Consider the following 22,119-nt stretch of genomic DNA (forward strand, 5'->3'; position numbering starts at 1 on the left):
ACCATCTGAACTCGAACTTCCAACGCTGTGAAAAAATGCCACCCTGATGTCGTCCAGTTTCTTCATTGGTGGTTTCCTGCCACCCTTTACAAATCTCCAGCTTTAACCGATGCCATTATAGTTTTTTTTTACATAAAGCTTGTCATATGCTTTCCAAGTAACTTAACTGGTAAAACGTATCTCAAATTGTATTCTAGAGAAAATAGACTGCAACTATGACATATGCCATTTTTGACTGTGTTTTGGCATTCAAATTAATTTGATTAGGTGCCACCTCAGAAACAGCCTGAATGTGTTTTGTTTGATCAGAATCACTCACTTATCCTCAAGGTATAAGAGTAATTTCTAATTGCATGCAGAAATTAAATAAATCAGAAACAAAACTGAAAGTGAGAAGTAAGATGCAAAATGGATTACAGAAATTAATACATACAAGACTTTTCACCAGTGTGTACTATTTAATTATTACTTCATACCAAAATCAGCAAGCTTTAGTTCTCCCTTTTCATTTATCAACAGGTTCTGTGGTTTCAGGTCTCGGTGTAACACTTTTCGCTTATGACAATATGCCAAACCCCGTAAAATCTGGAATAAAAATATCTACAAAACAAAGCAGTAAGATTATTCTAACATTGCCTGCATGTAACAAATAATTCAAAAGTAGCTGTTTGTTCAGTTTTGCCCTCACCGTCACATTGTGCATGCTCATTATGCTTCCACAGTCATCCATATACTGTTTCAGGTCTTTGTCCTACAAGATGCAGAAATTCAAAATATTAAGTCAGATTCCTTAATTTTTCATTATAATTAACACATAAGCAATGACTAGTACAAAGTCTATAAAAACAAACCTTACCAAGTACTCGAACACTAGTGTCAATGACTTTTCCGTGTGAATAATATCATGTAAAGTGACTATGTTCGCATGCTTCAGGTCCTTGAGTAATGAGACTAGAGAGACAAAGAGAGCAATTAACCAATACCTTTTTACTAAACTTGAAATCATGTCTTAATGCAAAACACGTTATTTGGAATGTGTACTGCACTTCCAATTAATATGACAAAACTTAGTTGTCAAATCTACATTTTTAGACTACTTTATTGATAAATGATTCTACATATATTGTAAGTTGCATAAGAGTACATAACATTCATTACATGACAATGGTACAATGCATAACTAAATGATTATACCTTCCCGTATTGCTGTGCAAGGTGCACCTTCCTCATGTTCCAGCCTGATTTCTTTCAATGCTACCAGGTTATCAGTCAGCTTACTCCTTCCTTTAAACACCGTTGCATAGGTACCCTGTAATAATGAATGTTAGCAACAAGAATTTTAAATAATACAATAAAATATTATGTAATCACAAACACCCTCCATCACTCTCCACATAAATTTGGCACCACATCGCTACACATTTGCAAAGCATACTGTTTGTTATTGACTCAGAACAGTTAGGAGTTCCAGCTGATAATAGCTTTCACCTCAATGAGTTTAATAGGAATGATCATCATCAGCAAAGCAAACTTCAATGAACCCACTCTCCCTCTTGATTACCTCAAACCTCATGGTGTACATATCCATTTTCAAATGACTAACCCATACATGGTGTATTCAACTTCTTTAATAATTTCCCACACCAAAAACGTTAACTAAGCATTTACTAAACCTAAGATTTTGTATCTAGATACCTTTGTACCTAAGGTGGTTCTGGGAATGGTGACATTGTACACTTTTCACTGTATTCTTGTATCTGTGTATTAGAGTACATGTGGCAATAAATTCTCATTCTAAATGCAAAGAACATAGAACAATACAGCCCTTCGGCCTTCGATGTGCCAGCCTTTTACCCTACTCTAAGATCAAACTAAACTACATACCCTTCATTGTACTATCGTCCATGTGCCTAGCCAAGTGTCGATTAAAATGTCCCTCATGTACTTAACTCTATTACCACTGCTGGCAGTGCATTCCATGTGTCCAATACTCCCTGTGTAAAGAACCTAACTCTGACATCTTCCCTAAACCTTCCTCCAATTACCTTAAAATTATGCACCCTAGTGATAGACATTTCCGCCATGGGAAAAAGTCTCTGGCTATCCACTCTATGCCTCTCACCATCTTGTACATCTCTATCAAGTCACCTCTCATCCTCCTTCGCTCCAATGAGAAAAGCCTTAGCTCCCACAACCTTTCTTCATATGACATCCCCTCCAGTCCAGGCAGCATCCTGGTAAATTTCCTTTGCACTCTCTCTAAAGATTCCACATCTTTCTTATAATCAGGTGACTAGAATTGAACACAATATTCCAAGTGTGGTCTAACCAGCGCTCTATAAAACATAATCTTGCAGTTCTTAAACTCAGTTCCCCTGCGAATGAAAGCCAACACACCATTCTCCTTCTTAACAACCCAATCAACTTGGGTGGTAACCTGACAGATCTATGGACATGGACCCCAAGATCCCTCTCTATTCCTCCACACTGCCAAGAATCTTGCCTTGAATCCTGTATTCTGCATTCAGGTTTGACCTTCCAAAGTGAATCACTTTGGACTCCATTTGCCACTTATCAGCCCAGCTCTGCATCCTATCACTGTCCCATTGCAACCTACAACTCCACCAACTTGGAATCACTGGCAAACTTACTAACCCACCTTTCCACTTCCTCATCCACCAAATGTGGGCCTAATTTAAACAGCCTAATACTGTGCTTTAACTTCTGATTTGAAAATTATTGCATCATACAATGTCTCAGAAAAGGAAGAGGCCCAGAACCTGTGGCAGGGAAGACCCAAGTCACAATGAGAACTTGGAGGTCCTCGAGGCCAAAATGAAGAGGAGGGACGTCCGCCCCACAGGTGGCAGGATATGGCCACCCACACAAACTATCACAGCTAAATAAAGTTAGCAGGACTTCAGAAGTGGTGAAGAAGCTGTACCCAAATGAGAAGGGCATCCATTGACTGCTCACTAGAAATCATTCGATGCCTCTTTGTTGGGCTCCCATAGAAGGGCAAGTAGCCACATCTTCAAAGGATATTTCTTCTCTCTCATAATCCATCCGTAGAGTGAAGAGCTGTGATAGCCTGGAGGAGTGGAGGATGAAGGAATCATAATGGCATCATGTTTGGCACAATTTTGTGGACTGAAGGGCCTGTTCCTGTGCTGTACTGTACTGTTCTTGCTCTATAACAGTTTCCTGGAAAGAAAATGCTCACAATGAGGAATACCTTGCTTTGGTCACTAACCAGCTGGACTTCACTGGCTGGTCATGGGTACTTTAATGGTCACAGTGGTACAATCATTCAATGATGCACCTATGGGAATCTAGCAATGGAGGCAAACTCATTTCCTTCTGTTCCTACGAGGCCGCAACTATCGCAAAGAAAACATTGGTAACTTGTGTGTGTTGGACTGGTGTGTGGCAGGAGTAGAGATGTCACCAAATCTGATTTCAGACAGGCTAAATAGCCCTCATCTGTAAATATCTTGTAATCAATTGATGAAGAGTAACATTCAGCCTATCAATCCAGAAACATTCTAACTTTCATTGTTTCTTATATAAAATTAGATTATATTACTTACAGTATGGAAACTTTGGCCCAACATGTCCACACCGACCCGCCGAAACGCAACCCACCCATCCCCCTACATTTACCCCTTCACCTAACACTACGGGCAATTTAGCATGGTCAATTCATCTGACCTGCACATCTTTGGACTGTGGGAGGAAACCAGAGCACCTGGAGGAAACCCACACAGACACGGGGAGAATGTGCAAACTCCACGCAGTCAGTCGCCGGAGGCGGGAATTGAACCCGGGTCCCTGGTGCTGTGAGGCAGCAGTGCTAATCACTGTGCCACCGTGCTGCCCAAAATATAGCTCTATGATTTTTAATACTTTACCCTGGTTGCACTCCATAAAGGAAATAAAACAAAATGGGAAATAAAGGACATTTCAGCATCAATCCTAAATTTGTGCTTTACTGGTTTAAAGCTGTACTTGTATGTAATTTATCACAGATTAGTCTCAAACCTTGCCTAAGAATTACTTTATCTATTCTATTTCATATTATGTCCATAAATTTCAATTTTCTATTGCTCCCTATTTAAAGAGTATTCTCTTTGTAAATCAGTCTTCTGGAATTGCCAAGACCATCCTTGACCTTAAACTGGCACTTGAGTATCAGAGCAGCAGACATTCAAGAGTGGTCTAACCATTAAACCATATTGGTTAAAAACCAAAAGAACTCTGGATGCTGTAAATCAGAAACAAAGACAGAAGTTGCTGGAAAAGCTCAGCAGGTCTGGCAGCATCCGTGAAGAGAAATCAAAGTTAATGTTTCGGGTCCAGTGACCCTTCAAGGGTCACGGATCTGAAACATTAACTTTGACTTCGTTCCACAGATGCTTTCAGACCTGCTGAGCTTTTCCAGCAACTTCTCTTTTTGTAATGTGGTAATGAGAACTGAATGTAGCAGAGAACCGATAATCTGTGCTGAAAGTGAACCTTGTAATGGGATAATAAGCCTGAAAGTGGTGAAAATGTGTTGGTTGTACTAAAGGCAACCAAGATCATAACAGGACTGGGTGTGGGAGGATTGTGTAAAAATCATGAAACTATGTAATCAAGTTCCAAAGTTATTGAACTCGATGTTGCGTCTGAAGGGCTGTAAGGTCCCCAAGCAGTAAACAAGGTGCTGTTCTGCGAGCTTGCATGGAGACTCATTGGAACACTGCACCAAGCATATGACAGAAACGTTGACATGGGAACACTGTGATGTGTTGAAGCAGACGGCGGCTGAAATCTCCGGATCATTTTTAAAGACAGAATGCAGGTATTAGCCACCCGGTCTGCTTTTTGTCAACCTAATGTAGAGGAGACAACACTCCTGACAGCATCCTGAGATCCACACTCAGTGCTACGCGCTGCCACATGCATAATCATAACCTCTCTCTCGATCAGCAGTATCTCACGCTGTCTCAGAGCTATACTGCCCCCAGTCCCATTTCATTCTCTGCTTGTTCAATGCACTAATGAAAAATGTTCTCTCTTCCTTTCAGTATTAAGTAATGCAAGCTGAAACATCTGAGATACCCGCACCCCTCTGGAATCTCCCACCGCTCTTACTCCATCCTTCCTCCTGATGCCACCTCTTATCCCTCTGATGCCATCTTCCGTAGGAAGGACCTCAGAAACACCCATCCTTTTCCTCAACCAGGGATTCCCCACTACTGTGGTTGACAGGGACCGTAGCCATGTCTGGCCCATTTTCCACACTTCCGCCCTCACCCCGTTTTCCCTCCCACGACGTCGTTGGTCCTTACTTAACATGCCATCTGCCTTGGAATCCAGAGGATCGTAAACCGCCATTTCTGTCACCTCCAATGGGATGCCACAGCCAGATATATTCTCCTTCCTTCCTTTGTCAGCATTTTGCACAGACTATTCCTTGGGGCACACCTTGATGTACTCCACCTCCATTCCCAACACCATCTCACATCCCTACGGCATCTATTCATGCAATCACAAGTGACCTGCCCAATTACCTCCTTCCTCCTCATCATCCAAGGCTGCAAACATGACTTCCAGGTCAAGCAACAATTTAATTGCACTTCATTCAATCTAGTCTACTGTAGTCGCTGTCCATAGTGTGGAGTCCTCCAAACAAAGTTCCTCTTTTCAAAACACCTTGTCCATAAAAACGATCTAGAACTTCTAGTTGCATGCTACTTCAGGACACCACCATGTTCCCATGCCAATATTTCTGCCATAGTTTTGCTGCATTGTTCCAGCCAGCCTTGGTGCAAGCTAGGAGAACAACATTGCATTTTCCACTTGGGAAATCTTCAACCTCTGGAACTCAACATCAAGTTCAACAACATCAGAGCTTGATTCCATCCTTGCACATTTTTAACACACCCTCTCACTCATTTTCACATCACAGCTAACCCATTTTCACCCTTTTCAGACCTATTATCACATCATAGCTACCATTTATTCAGTTTCTCTTATGTTCCGGTCTGCCATTTGTAATCCCCTCAGTTACCCTGTCCAATTCATCGCTCTCTCTCTCTCATCTCCACCGATTTGTTCACCTCCCACTACCTCTCAACCTAAGCTGGGATGGGAGTTAAGTATCAGTTACTAGTTCTGACGAAGAGTCACCAGACTCAAAACTTTAACTCCACTTTCTTCGCACAGATGTTACTAGACCAGCTCAGTTTTGCCAACGATTTTTGCTTTTGTTTCAGATCTCCCACATTCATAATTCTTTGGGTCAAGTGACCCTTCCTCAGAACTGAAATGAACAAGGGTCACTTGACCTGAAATGCTAACTCTGATTTCTCTTCACTGACCTGCTGAGTTGTTCCAGTAATTTCTGTTTTTGTCCCGAGGAACTACCCTGCCCTTATGAATACAAACCCAGTTGTCAAGTGTCTCTACACAATCTTCCATTCAGACATGTAAAGTTACTTAGCATACTTTCCAATGATTCTATATCCTTTCTCTATTGTGCAAACTGCACAAAATGCTCCAAATGCTGCCTAATCAATGTTTTGCATAAAACCTTCATGCTTTTGCATCCAGGGTCCATATTTACAACAAAATACGTGTCCTCTTCTCTCAATTGCAAATGGTTGAAGATTTTACATGTGTATAATTTATTTTCTCTTTGAAGAATATTGTTACTAAGGTCTCATTTACTTTTCTTAAAAAATCTTTTGAAAAAGAACACATCGTTTAATGGCTCTATAGCTATTCATGCTCTTAAAGTGTCTCTGTAATATACAGCTATACAGCTTGCCATGCCTCCTTTGCTGTCTACAGCAAAGGAGGCATGGCAATTAAAGTATACACAGAAGTGATCTGAACATGAGAAGCAAAGGACCAATATCTAAAATTTCTGCATCTTAAATCAGACTAAATGTAATCATTCTGTCATTATTATCACACAATATGCACCATGAATTCCATTTGTTTTCAAAGTTTTTTTGGCATCAAATTTAAGTTGATTGTGCAAAATGATAGAACTGCATAAACAAACTCAAAATGCTGCAGAATTTCGTATTTTAAATGTCAGAATCAAAAAATCCTCCAATTAAATACTCTCAATTATGTTTCAAGGGCCAAACATTATGAAAACAAATACAAAGGAAACAAATCTTCAAGGCAAGTTGCAGAAATTAACAGAAAAGGACCTCCACATGAAAATGATGTTTTTCAAGGGTTAAAGTGGTATTCTAAAATAATCCACTTTATAACTTTTACTTTAAAAGAGCACAGAGTGATAATTAATGCACAGAAATTCAATTAATAGCAGATAGCCCAGTAAAAATACTTACAATATCCCACATGAGAACATGGTACAGGGCTTAAGTACAGAGGAAGCTCGATTATCCGAAGGACAGGGGCGGAAAGTATTTTGTTTGGTTTATCAAATTCTGGATTATTAAATGCCAGATAACACAGCATCGGGAACTTACTAAGCATCGGGACCTTGCGATCTTGCCAGATAATCTAACATTCGAATAATCGAATGCCGGATAATCGAGGTTCCTCTGTATTGTTATAATTTTGCAGAACATCTTACCAATGATCATTTATACTGGAAATCTGAATTACATTAGTCAATTTGCAATATAGTGAAATGCACCACCCTTTGAATGTAAAATAAATATCAAATAAAAATGTACAGTGCAATTATTCCTTGGGTAATTGAACCAATAATTCTTTTATTTAGTAGAATTCACTGCTGTACCATGTTATTGTATATTCTCAGTTGTAAACTATTAAGTCAGCAGTTACTCACCTCTCCAAGTTTGTCCAGCTTAACGTAAGTTTCTAGTTTTCCAAATCCAATTTCAGACTATAAAAAAAGTTAAACTTAGATCACATGATAGCAATTGATTGCTGATCACATTAAATGTGATTATTTTCTTAACCGAATAATGTAAAGTAGCAATCATTTCAGTATATGGAAAATCAAACCATAGAATTTTTCCAACAAATTTAATAGCATTGCCAAAAATGAGACTTGCAGGATTACCATTCTCAACTGCTCTCACTACATTCTCTCATATTTCATGGCTTTGGCAGGCAGGACTATTATTATTACATTAGGGTTTATTCTGCTTTGTCCAGAAACTTTTTTTATCTTATTGTCCCTACATGTTTGCTTTCTGGGTTTGTTTGACACACCAAAGTCAAGCGCACAAAGCAAAGGGAGCCACCAAATCTGCTCTCCTCAAATACAACAAAAATATAATACAAAATTTCCAAATGCTAAATTTATCGATTCAATTTTTGTCCACTTTTAAAAGAATTTGATCTTCCAACTATTACACAATTTTCATTGTTAATGATTTACTTATTATCAACAATAACCAAGAAGCAAATAAGATAATTGTGGCCTATCAGGTTTGGTCTAAAACTGGAGGCAATAAAACAACAGTGCCACATTTGATTATCAATGGAATTCACTGGTACTTAACAACAACCATAAGCAGCAAACACAGCTGCTCAACTGGAGTGAGCTTAAGCTAGAGGCAGTATCTAAATTGACATGCAATACATCGAAAAGTTCAACTGAGTTGGTCTCAGACTGAACACGTCATATTTGATGTTGCATAGAAGTGTATCTTATCTAATGAACTAATCATTTGCTTTGACTCATTCCACGTTAATTAAACATTTGTTGCAAAAAAAAAGTAAAATTACTTTGTCTATGGAAAAGATCAGTCAGCAAGTTGGTCACAGAGACCAAAGTCAGCAAATAACACCTATAAAGTTTCTCTGTTTTTACAACTACTACTACTAGCTCTTTAACCTCAGTTTTCAAACCAAATAATTGTTTGGAATTTTGTATTGTTGAAGTCCTAGTTGAAACACAGCTATTTGCTGAACTAAATTCATTGGAGCCATTTTGATTGATTAATTAAAAAAATTTGTAATCTACCCTTGAATACACCAGCCCTGAGATTTTGTAACCCTGAAATAATCACAAGGGCTAATGTTTGGAGATTTCATTTCGCAACTGCGATCTGCAGGATGCTATGCAGCACATGAGAAAAGACAGAATTTAAAATAAATCGAAGTTTTTCCATTAAATGAAGATTATATTTACTGTGTTAAAAACATTTATTCAATTTAAAGTAGCAAAAATTGAGAAATTAAATAGAAAACAAAAGAGACACTCTCTGCTGTATGACCTTTTGGTTGAGACCAAATTTCTGCTGGCACTAATATTGCATTAAATTCAAGTGACTTACTGAAAATTCCCTACAAACAATCCTCCAAAAACCTATCACAGACTTAGGATAACTTGAAGAACAGTTGAGACATAAGAGATGCTTGCTTTAGCAGCACACATACAAAAAGCTGGATCTAATCCTGAAAACTGAAGGCAGGGCAAGTGTGGCCAAATTACTTACACCACAAGAAGAAACTGAAATATTCTCTCGTCACCCACAAAAATAGTCTATAGAAGATTTAATGGGTCAATGCACAAAGCAAAATTAGTTTCTTCAAAAAAATTTTACAAGGTAATTGAACAGTAGTGACACAAATAAAGTGTGTTTTGATTAGGTAATTCAAATTAAATACAAATGAATTTGAAAACTCCACAAATATGCTCTGAACAATTTTGCGTTAAGGCCAGTTTTAAAAAAAAATGCAAAATTCATAGGAAACCCATAATGCATCAAGTCTGAATGCGAGTTAAAACTTAACCTTTGATGATGTGCAAACTCTGTTACACCATTTCAAACATGTCAGTGTTGTTCACCTCTATATTCTAGGATTAATAACTGGTAAAAATGTTGAAAACAGAGCAGGTTGGGACCTATCCCAACAGTCACTGCATCAGAGGTCAGATCAGTTTTCCTTCGTGTGAATCCCAGGAAGGGGATGGGACCAGACGGAGTACCAGGCCGTGCACTCAGAGCATGCGCAGATCAACAGGCACAGGTCTTCTTGAACATCTTCAACCTCTCCCTGCAGAGGCCACTGTCCCTCCCCATTTCAAGAGAGCCAACATCATCGCTGTGCCTAAGAAGACTCATGTAGCATATCTCAATGACTATCGCCCAGTGGCCCTAGCTTTGGTGATCATGAAGTGCTTTGAAAGACTGGTCATGACATTAATCAACTCCAGCCTCCCCACTACTCTTGACCTACTCCAATTTGCCTATTGGACCAACAGATCCACGTCAGATGCCATATCACTTGCCTTTTACTCCTCCCTAGAATATCTTGACGCCAAGAACATCTACGTAAGAACCCTACTCATTGACTATAGTTCAGCCTTCAACACTATTAACCCCTTGAGACTGATTTTGAAACTTCATGATCTCCGACGAAGTCTCCCTCTCTGCAACTGGATCCTCAGTTTCCTGACCCACAGGCCACAATCAGTGAAGACTGGGGACAATATTTCATCCTCACTAACAGTCGACACTGGAGCCCCCAGGGGTGCATACTCAGCCCCCTACTGTACCCACTGTATACCCATGACTGCGTCACCAAATACCAGACTAATGCCATTTACAAGTTCGCTGATGACACTACCATAGTCCATCAAATCTCAGATGGCGATGAAACAGACGACAGACGAGAGGTGGAAGATCTGGAAAAATGGTGCACTGAGAACAACCTAGCTCTCATTGCCGGCAAAACCAGGGAACTCACTATTGACTTACTCATGCCCCCCTAAAAATTAACAGCAGCACAGAGGTGGAGCGAGTGGAGAGTGTCAGGTTCTTGGGAATGGTCATCCACAACAAGCTTTCTTGCACTCTTCACTGGGTCGCAATGGTGACAAAGGCCCAACAACGTTTCTTCTTCCTCAGGCAGCTGAGAAAATTTGGCATGACGGCAAATACCCTTGCCAACTTTTATAGGTGTGCCATCAAGAGCTGGATGTATCACCAACTGTACCACCCAAGATCGGAGATGGTCACAGAGAGTGGTGAACTTGGCCCGGACAATTACAAAGGCCAACCTCCCATCTATAGAATCTATCTACCAGGCCCACTGTCAAGAAAAGGCTGCCAGCATTCTCAAAGATCCATCCCTCCCTGGCAATACTTTTCTACAACCTCGACCATCGGGGAGGAGGCACAAAAGCCTGAACACACGCACCAGCTGGTTTCGTAACAGTTTCTACCCTACTGTTGTTAGAATACTGAATGGACTCACAAACTCATAACATTCGCCTGTACCCGTCTTTTTATATTTGCCGTTGATTACCTATTATTTACTCATCTATGTTACTTAACTCTGTGATCTGCTTGTATTGCTCGCAAGACAAAGCTTTTCACTGTGCCTCTGTACATGTGACAATAAATTCAATTCAATTCAAGGTCTCTCTGCACAGTGGAGAAGCAGAAAGTGATTTGTGAATCAAATGTTAAGTCAGGAACGCTGTGTAAGTGGAGTCTCTGTGCGAAGTATTTTTCAGGCTATAATTTAGATCAGTGTTTCTCAACCTTTCTGTATTCAACGCCCCTTTCTTATTCTTGAAATTACACAATGCCCCCAAATCACCAAACTCTGTTTTTGCACATATAACTGCAATACACTGCAGTGCTGAAAACAGAAAACTTTTGTGAAATATGTTTTATATACATCAAAAAATAAATGTTATCATTTATTACTGTTCTTACTGTCCACCTATTTTTGGCTCACTCTGTATAAAATGAGTCTGTGATAGCAAAATAGTCAATGCGATCCTTGTGGTTCATGTTGTCTTGCTAAATCAAATACATCTGGTTCAATTTTTGTCAAAAGCAATCTCAGGTCCCCACACTGAACAACATCCATGCGATTCCGGATCTTATGTTGTATTCTGGCGACGGCACTGAATCCTTTCTCAACCAAATAAGAGGTAGGAAGTCCAGAGCAAAAAGAAGTTCTTCAAAGTTTGGGAGTAGATTTGTAGCTCGGATGCTCGTTGTTGTGGTTCTGTTCGCTGAGCTGGGAATTTGTGTTGCAAACGTTTCGTCCCCTGTCCAGGTGACATCCTCAGTGCTAGGGAGCCTCCTGTGAAGCGCTTCTGTGATGTTTCCTCCGGCATTTATAGTGGCCTGTCTCTGCCGCTTCCGGTTGTCAGTTCTAGCTGTCCGCTGTAGTGGCCGGTATATTGGGTCCAGGTCGATGTGTTTGTTGATAGAGTCTGTGGATGAGTGCCATGCCTCTAGGAATTCCCTGGCTGTTCTCCGTTTGGCTTGCCCTATAATATTCGAGAAGTTCTTCTCGAGGTCATTTTTGTTGAGGAAATGTACGTACCCCAAAAGTAAAGCTTTATTTCCACATATAGTACTTTCATCAATTTGTAAGGAGATTTCTTTCGCTATCAAAAGGGAACATAATTTAGCCTCAACATTTGAGGCCATTTCATTGATGCACCTTCTCACAGAATCGTTGCGAAGAGGAATATGCTTGATAGTCATTGATGGTTCCTGACGTAGCTCGGTTGATAATACTTCGGCAATAACTGGAAGCACCAACGATTAACCCATGGAATGAGGTTTACCACATTTATGCAATTAGCTTCGCTATGTTGTATGATGCCACACGGCCATCCACATTTGTGACTCCCATCTTTGAAAAAGCAGTGGAAATCGTTGTCGCTGATTGAATTTATTCTTTAATGTTTGAAAATATGCCAAATCTTTGTCCTTTTTGACACTGTTTCTTTTCAAAATGCTTAGTAAGACGGAAAGGCTTCCTGGCCTCATTGGAAAAACTTTGTTCACAGAGTAAGCACAGTGGTAACTGTTTATTAGATGGAGACTGAATAAAGCCATATCGCAAATAGTCCATGCTATACTGCCTGCACTTTTTCTTACTCGATGAGGCCATTTTTACACTGTCACTCGAATACCCTGATGGAATCATGGGTATTACTTTATCACGATAATTTTAAGACGCTCAGACAAGTGGCAAAGTTTGATTGGCTAATTAGCAATAATGTGCATTCATTCTGCCACCTGGTAGAACAGTTGAAAAGCTTCGTTTCGTCTTCCTAGAAGCGACACGAGTTAGGTGATATTGATCTCGGCGGTAGAATCAGTGTCAACTGCGAATGAGTTCAAATGGTTTGCCATTCACAGAGAAGACTATCAATAATAGCGCAGGAACCAATCAGAGCGCACGCTTTCATGGGTGCAGAGAAAATAACAGACTCGTGTTGTGTGACAATCCATCTGACAACAGCAATTTCCTTCAAGGATATGGCAGTCTTCCAAGCTCTCTGCAAAGTCGTTCAGTGTCCCCTTGGACTTCAACACTCACCGAAGGAAGGCAAATGCCCCTCAGGGGGCGCTTCCGCCCCAATTGAGAAACACTGATTTAGATCTACAGTCAGAATCTGACTTAGAACTTTACAATTACTTCAGATACCCAATTCACAGAAATTACCTAGTCAGGGAGTTAGGTATCAATCAACTGACAGTGGCTATCCGAATAAGTGTTAATTATTGTAGCAAAAGGTAACATAGCAGTTGGGTATTAGTCATTGGCTCTCTACAAAAGTATTTTGCTACTATAGTGCTTTGACAACAAAGTGCATCAGGAACCAAATGTGCAGTGAATTTGGCTCAATGGGAACTTTCTTTAGAAGCGAGTATAGCTCTTCGTGCTTTTTATTTTACCTCCTACATATGATAAGCATTCTTTTATTTCTAAGCTGTAACTTGGTATTACTTCAGCTAAATAAACAGTAATTAATTGAATAACTGAGTAAATAAGTTTAGACAGACATAGCAGGTGTTATGGAGTGCCATGACTGCAGCATGTGGCAATCTGAAATGTACTGAAGTCACAGACAACCAAATCAACAGTAAGTGCCTGCAGCTTGGTGGCATTCAGAGTTGCGCTCAAGGGGGGAGTTATCAGGGCAATCTGTTCCAGGAGGCAGTTACAACCCTTAGTCCAAACAGAATTTTATACTTGGTCATGGGCCACAATAGGATGGTATGACCAACAGTCAAGCAGGTATGGGGATCCAGCAAGTAATGACGGAGAAGGAGTAGAGTTCCAGTGAAAGGAGAATTAGAAATCTAAAGAAAAAGTCAAAGCAATAAAACAGAGTCCTGATTGGGTAAAGGCATGCAGAATTGGACAGGAAGAGACTGGGAAGTAATAGTCCATCCTTGAACACAATTCATGCAGAAAATGGGAGCCAAAAAGAAGTCAAAAGCTCTATTTAAATGTGCAGACCATCTACAAAAATAATGAACTGTCAATACAGAAACATGATTATAATGCAACCAAGGTTGGGAAATAAATATCTTATATGTTACTTGCCACATTTTACAGCTGGTAGCATATTAATATCATTGGAATAATAATCCAGAGGCCAAGACTAAGACCATTGCTGCGAGGACACTGGTTCAAATTCCACTCCTGCAGCTGATGAAACTTAAATTCAATTAATAAATCTAGAATATAAAACCAGTCTCAGTCAAGATTCCAATGAAACAACTGATTACCACAAAATGAAACTCCAAAAACCATCCACGAATGCCTTTCAGGGAAGGAAATCTGCAACCATAATTTAGTCTTGTCTATATATGATTCCAGTACCCACCGCCAAAGATGATGGCTAATGTGATTCTTTTATTCAACAAGGGCAGTAGAGATAGATGAGGTAAATTGCAGGCTAGCTATTCTGACATCAATAGTGGGGAAACTATTAGAAAAACATTCTTCAGAACGGATTAATCAACACTTGAAAAGGCAGAGATTGATCAGGGATAGTCAGCATGGACGTGTTGGAGGGAGTTCCTGTATATTTAGTTTAACTGAGTTTTTCAGAAAAGTGACTAAATATACTGATAAGGGTAGTGCAGTAGACATGGACTTCAGTAAGGCCTTTGACAATGTCCCACATGGAAGGCTGGCCCATGGGATCCAAGGAAAGTTGGCAAACTAGATTCAAAATTAGTTTGCAAAAAGGAGGCAAAGGATTATGATGGAGAGTTGTTTTGTGATTGGAAACCTGTGACCAGCAGTGTACCACAGGATTGGTGACAGGATCCTTGCTGATGGTTATGCACATTAACAACTTGAATGTGAATGTCGAAGGTATAATTAATAAGTTTTCAAATAACACAAATACTGGTAGTGTTGTAGTTATTGGGGAAGATGGTCTATGAATGCAGCCTGATATTGATTAGTTAGTAAATTGGTCAGAGCAATAGCAGGTGAAAGTTAATCCTGATAGTGAGAGATGATGCATTTTGGAAGATCTAATCAGGGAAGGATTTACGTGATGAATGGTGGGCCCCTCGGGAGTACTGAGAAACAAAGGGACCTTGGTTTTCAAGTCCACAGAATCTGAACATGACAGCACAGGTAGATTAGGTGGTAAGGGTGGCATTGAAGATGTTTGCCTTCATTAGCCTGGGTCTAGACTGTAGGAGAGTCTAGGAGCTGGAAAGTCTAGGACTCCTGGGTTGAGGAACTGGAAATTCCTGTTGCAACTTTATAAAAATATCAGCCACTACTTCCACCTTTTTATCTGGCTTACTACCACCTCAAAGAATTCCAGTAAATTTGTCAGTCATGATTTCCTCTTCATGAGGAGTTGCTGAGCTCCGCGCAACGTCAACACTGCCTGACCGTTGGAGTTAGTCCACAAATGGCATACTGTGTGCAGCTCTGGTTGCCACACAATCAGAAGGATGTGACTACATTGGAAAAGGTGCAGAGGTGATTCCCCAGGATGTTGCCTGGGATGGAAAGTGAGGAGAGACTTGGTAGACTGGAGGGATTGTTTTCTCTGAAGCTGAGGAGACTGAGGGTCTCTGATTGAGGTATACAAAATTATAAGAGACGTGGATAGAATAGATCATGTGAATCTTTTCCCTGTGACAAACATATCTAAGACAAGAAGGCATAAATTTAAGGTGAGGAGTGAGTGGTTTGGAAGAGATCTGAAAAAAAAATCTTTTCACCCACAGACAGTGGTGGAAATATGGAATATGCTTCCTGAGGAGGTGATGGAGAAAGGCATTCTCACAAACTTTAAGAATCTGGATGAGTATCTAAAACACCAGAAAACAGTACGCAATTGACTAAGTGCAGGTAAATGGAATTAGTATAGTTTGGTGCTTGTAGGCTGGCACAGACATGGTGGGCTGAAGGACCGGTTTCTATTTTATATGACTCTATCACTCTAACGTGGTTGACTATTAAATTCCCTCTGAACGACTTAGCAAGCCACTCAATTCAAGGGACAATTAGAGATGTGTCATAAATGCCTGCTAGCAACACCCATATCCCAAGAAAGAATAAAGGAAAAATGGACCACGCCTGGACACAGCATAATGTTAATTGCAGATAATGAAATCGAAACTCAATAAAAGTCTTGAATTGAAATCTGTCCAAATTACAACCATGTAACCACTGTTGATTGTTGTAAAACCCCACTTCGTTCATTAATCTTGCATGCAACTCCAGACCCAGAGCAAAGTGGTTAATGCGAATTGTCCTCTAATTTGGCCTTAACAAGCCACCTAGATCAAGGGGCAACTAAGCACAGGCAATAAAAGCTTGCCCAGCCAGCATCACCCACAGTGCATGAAAGAATAAAAAGAAAAATGCCATGCCTTTTTAAAGAGTATAGATAGTTTGTTCAATGTTTGTTATTGAGAAAATGTCTTTTACAAAGGATTACTAACAGAATATTTAGAAATACATAATATGATCAAACAGAGTCAGCATGGCTTCATGAAGAGGAAATCATGACTGACAAATTTACTGGAATTCTTTGAGGTGGTAGTAAAAGGTGGAAGTAGTGGCTGATATTTTTATGGATTTTCAGAAGCTGCCAGATAAAAAGGTGGATGTAGTGGCTGATATTTTTATGGATTTTCAGAAGCTTGTTAAGCTACTCAAGATAAGAGACCATGGTGTTGGAGGTGTATATCTGCATGGACAGAGGATTGGCTAACTAATAGAAGACAGAATTGGGATAAGGACAGCATTTTCAGGACACCAACCTTAGGTGTACCACAGGAATCAGTGCAGGGGACACAATTATTTACAATACATATTAATGACTTGGATCAGGAAAACAAATATACTAAAGTCAAGTTTGACGATGACACAAAAATAGGTAGGAAGGCGAGCAATGAGGATGACAAACGGTAGAGACAGGTTAAGCGAATAGATGGAATATATGTGGAGAAATGTGAGGTTATGTACTTTGGCAGGAAGAATAAAGGAACTGAATATTATTTAAATGGAGTAAGATTGCAGAAAGCTACAGAAAAAAGGGAATCCTCATCCAGGAATCACTAAAGTTCTGCAGGGAAGAGGGAAAGTAAATGGACTATTGGTCTTGATTTCAAAAGGAATGGAGTATTCACATAGGGAGGTTTTTTTCAAACAACACAAGGCATAAGTCAGACCACAACTGAAAAACTGTGAACAGTTTTGGACACTTATCGCAGTAACGGCATATTGACATTGGAGGCAGTGCAGAGAAAGTTCACCAGATTGGTATCTGCCTCATTCCTGATGAAGGGCTTATGCCCAAAACGTCTATTCTCCTGCTCTTCAGATGCTGCCTGACCTACTGTGTTTTTCCAGTACCACACTCTCAACTCTGGTAACAGAAATGCCACATGAGGACAGGTTCAGTAGACGGCACCTGTATTATTGGAATTTAGAAGAATGACAGCCAACCTTATTGGAATATGCAAGATTCTTTGGAGACCTGACAAAGTAGATGCAGAAATATTGTTTTCCCTTGTGGCAAAGTCTAGGATCGGAGCATAATCTTAGAATTAAGATTAAGGGGTTGCACATTGAAGAGAGAAATGTGGAAGAATTTCTCCTTTTTGGGATGTAAATCTGGAATTCTTTACTGCAGAGGGCTGTTGAGGCTGGGTTATTAAGTATGTTTTGGGCCAAAATAAGACAGAATTTTAATCAGTAAGGGAATCAAGGTTATGGAGAAAAAATAGGAACGTGGAGTTGAGGATTATCAAATTAGTTATGATCTCACTGAATGGGGGAGCAGACTTAATGGACTGAATTACCTACTTCTACCTCCAACATCTTATGGCCTTATAGTTGAAAGTAAATATTGGCACCTTAGGAGCAGGGACATGTAAGGTTTCATGGGGAATAACGAAATGGCAAACATATAGTTATGAAATATTTGTTCAGTCTTCATAGGAGAAGAATTAAGTTACAACAAGGAGGAGACCGCAACCTCGGGGATAATATGGAAAATAAGGTAATTAACACCAGCAGAGAGAAAAGTATGGGAGAAACTGAAGAGTCTAATCTTTGACCATATCCCAGGACTTGCAGGCCTATATCCTAGCGCTCTACAGAAAATAACTACAGAAATAGTGATGTGTCGCTTAAATTTTCCAAATTTCTTTAAATTGTAGAATGATTACAACCGATTGAAAATTATCAAGCATAACACTGAATTAAGAAATGAGAAAAGATATTATATCAGTCCACAAATAAGTGTTGGAATCTATTATTAATGAAGTCCTAACAATACACATACAAAGTCTTTAAGCAAGATCATACAAAGGCAACATGGTTTTACAAAAGGCAAATGAGTTTAACAATTTGAGATTTTTTCTTAAAAAGATGTAACAAATAGGGTAGATAAGAAAAAGCGGAGTATGTAGCATACTTGGAATTCCAAAAGGCATTTAACAAGAAAAAAAAGATAAAGTTAATATAAAAACTGAAAGAACTGCAGATGCTGTAAATCAGAAACAAAAACAGAAGTTAATAGAAAAGATCAGCAGGTCTGGCAGCATCTGTAAAGAGAAATCAGAGTTAATGTTTTGGGTCCAGTGACCCTTCCTCAGAACTGGAAGGGTCTACAAGAAAACAGTCTGATTAGTCAAGCTTCTGCAGCAACTTCTGTTTTTGTTTCTGATAAAGCTAATTTATAAGCCAAGGACTCTTCGATTTGGAGGACTGTAGTAGTATAGATAGTGGATTGGTTAACATGCAGGGAGCACAGAGGAGGAATACATGGGGCATTTTCAAATTTGTAAGTTGTAACCACTGATGTTCCACAAGCATCAGTGTTGGGCCTCAGCAAATTGCAATGCTTGTTAATACTTGGATGAAGACATAGAGAGCTTGTTGAAAATACAAAGCTAAATGGAAATCCAAGACGCAAAAATGCAGAGGTAAATGGGTTGTGGGCAACAAGGTGATATATAGAGCATAGTGTGGCTAAGTGTGACAACATTCATTTCAATTGGAAGAAACAAAACAGTTTTTTTTTTAAGATGAAGGTGTGAAACTTGTAAATATTGATGTTTAGAAAGACTTGGATAAACAGCTCAAAGTTAGCATGCTGGCACAGCAAACAATTCAGGATGCAAATAGTAAATTAGCCTTCATTGTAAATAGAATGTGCACAAGATTAAAGAATTCTTGCTATGAGTTTGGGTGAGACTACACATCGGATAATACTGTGCACAGTTTTGCTCTCCATTTTTAAGGAAGGATAGACTTGCATTGAAGCCAGTACAACAAAATTTCACTGGATTCATCCTTGGGATGAGGGGGGTATGTGAAGTAACTCCAGAGAGGACAGTATACCATCACCAAGTCACCTCACCCTTCAGTTACACATGCACACTACTTGACACTGGACTGGCTTCCTCAGAAAGAACAGAGTTTCTGATATTTCTGCTTATTTTCTTTTTTTTTTAACCCCCACACTACCGCCTAACTGCGGTAGTGCTTATTTTTCCCCAGCACCCCTGTTGTGTGTGTGCGCAGGTGAGAGACACAGTGAAAGACACAAGGTGTACGAATCTTTATTCGGTATCCACACCAGGAAGAAAGGAAAACACCTGAGTGACCAGTGACAAGCAGTGCCCTTCACATCAAAGGGCAATGCTGTGTGATCAAACAGTGAAGGGGAGGGCAGGGATTAAATCAAAATAGAGTGGGACGGGGAAATAATGCACTCCACTCCCTGCGGAGCCCACCTCTCCCTGAACAACTCCAGGGCCTGTCAGCTAGGGCATCCTGATTGGACCAGGTTAGCAGCCCCAATCAGGTAACTCCTTCTATGAGGTTCACCTGGCTGACTTCATTACAATCACGACATCCCTCCCTCTCTAAGTCCAAGGACGTAGGGCTGTTTTTTCTCTTGTACCCTGTCCTCGGGTGTTTTTGCACTAGGCCCGGTTCCTCCGACTCAGCCTTATGGGCAGCATATACAGGACCACAGTCCGCTGCTTGTGTGTGGAGTGTCTTGGGAGAATTTTGTTCTCTTCTTCAGATGGTAAAGGTGTCAAGGCTACAACATCCACTGTGTCTATCTCTGAGGTTTCTTTGACGCTAGACAAAGGTGGAGAGCCCATGGATTCTGACAGTCTTTCCAACTGGTCTGAGGTGCCAGGTGTTTTGCTCCTATCTCCTTTGCGAGTTTGCAGCTTGTAAGAAGTTAGTTAGGAGTTTAAAGAGGTCCTCGAGGTTAGTAATATCTCGACTACTCCTGGTGCTACATGCTAGTGAGAGGAGGAATAGGAAGATAGAGCAGATGAATGCGTGGCTGAGGCGCTGGTGCAGGGGAGAAGGGTTCATATTTTTGGATCATTGGAATCTCTTCTGGGGTAGAAGTGATCTGTATAAGAAGGATAGATTGCATCTGAATTGGAAGAGGACTGATACACTGGCAGGGAGATTTGATAGAGCTGCTCAGGAGGATTTAAACTAGTAAGGTAGAAGGTGGGACCCAGGGAAATAGTGAGGAAAAAGATCAATCTGAGACTGGTATAGTTGGGAGAAGGAGTGAGTCAAACATTCAGGGCATGCAAAGACAAAGCAGAGAACAAGGTAGGACTGATAAATGAAACTGCATTTATTTCAATGAAAAAGGCCTAACAGGGAAGGCAGATGAACTCAGGGCATGGTTAGGAACATGGAACTAGGATAAAATAGCATATACAGAGACATGGCTCAGGGATGGACAGGACTGGCAGCTTAATGCTGTAGGAGGGATTGAAAGGGGTGGCGAGAGAGGAAGGTGTTGCTTTTTTGATAAGGGACAGCATTATGACTACTTAGGGAGGATATTCCTGGGAATACGTCCAGGGAAGTTATTTAGGTGGAACTGAGAAATAAGAAAGGTATAATCACCTTATTGGGATTGTAGCTGAAAATGTGTTGCTGGAAAAGCGCAGCAGGTCAGGCAGCATCCAAGGAACAGGAGAATCGACGTTTCGGGCATAAGCCCTTCTTCCTGAAGAATAATTCCTGAAGAAGGGCTTATGCCCGAAACGTCGATTCTCCTGTTCCTTGGATGCTGCCTGACCTGCTGCGCTTTTCCAGCAACACATTTTCAGCTCTGATCTCCAGCATCTGCAGTCCTCACTTTCTCCTCCTTATTGGGATTGTACTATAGACCACTTAATAGTCAGCAGGAAATTGAGAAACAAATTTGTAAGGAGATTTCAGTTATCTGTAAGAATAATAGGATGACTATGATATAGGATTTTAACTTTCCAAACATAGACTGGGACTGCCAGTGTTAAGAGATTAGACCGAGAGGAATTTGTTAGGTGTGCACAAGCAAATTTTCCGATTCAGTTTATGGATGTACCTTTTCAAAATAGAACTTAGAATCCCTACAATGTGGAAACAGGCCTTTCGGCCTAACAAGTCCACACCGACCCTCCGAAGAATAACTCATCAAGACCCATTCCTTTACATTTATCCCAGACTAATCCACCTAACCTGCACACCTTAGGATTGTGAGAGGAAACCCACGCATACATGGGGAGAATGTGCAAACTCCACACAGTCGCCAGTGGCTGGAATCGAACCCAGGTCCCTGGCATGGTGAGATAGCAGTGCTAACCACTGAGCCACCATGCTGCATACCTACCAGACAGGATGCAAAACATGACCTACTCCTGGGAATTAAGGCAGGGAAAGTGATGGAGGTGTCAGTGGGGAAGTACTTTGGGGACAGCAACAATAATTCTATTAGTTTAAAATAGTGATGGAAAAGGACATTCTGGATCTTAAAGTTAAAATTCTAAACTGGATAAAGGCCAATTTGACAGCATTAGGCAAGAACTTTCAAAAGTTGACTGGGGG

The 22,119-nt window shown here is 40.3% G+C and overlaps 1 protein-coding gene across 7 annotated transcripts in view; it reads right to left on the bottom strand.

Annotated features, from left to right (window-relative positions):
• The window catches only part of cdk17 (cyclin dependent kinase 17), a 229,258-nt gene that overhangs the window by 56,168 nt on the left and 150,971 nt on the right, over positions 1–22,119 (bottom strand). For all 7 annotated transcript variants that reach the window (XM_087999735.1, XM_043713287.2, XM_087999731.1 and 4 more), the window contains 5 exons: positions 7,820–7,876; positions 1,195–1,309; positions 857–951; positions 689–751; positions 477–600 (listed from right to left, as the gene is read on the bottom strand). In XM_087999735.1, the coding sequence (XP_087855861.1) occupies positions 477–600; positions 689–751; positions 857–951; positions 1,195–1,309; positions 7,820–7,876 (454 nt within the window). The remainder of the gene's footprint in view (positions 1–476; positions 601–688; positions 752–856; positions 952–1,194; positions 1,310–7,819; positions 7,877–22,119) is intronic.

This window comes from Chiloscyllium plagiosum, unplaced genomic scaffold, assembly GCF_037043375.1.
Source record: "Chiloscyllium plagiosum isolate Xiang-an unplaced genomic scaffold, Cpla_swu_hap1 HiC_scaffold_23, whole genome shotgun sequence".
Lineage (NCBI taxonomy): Eukaryota > Metazoa > Chordata > Chondrichthyes > Orectolobiformes > Hemiscylliidae > Chiloscyllium > Chiloscyllium plagiosum.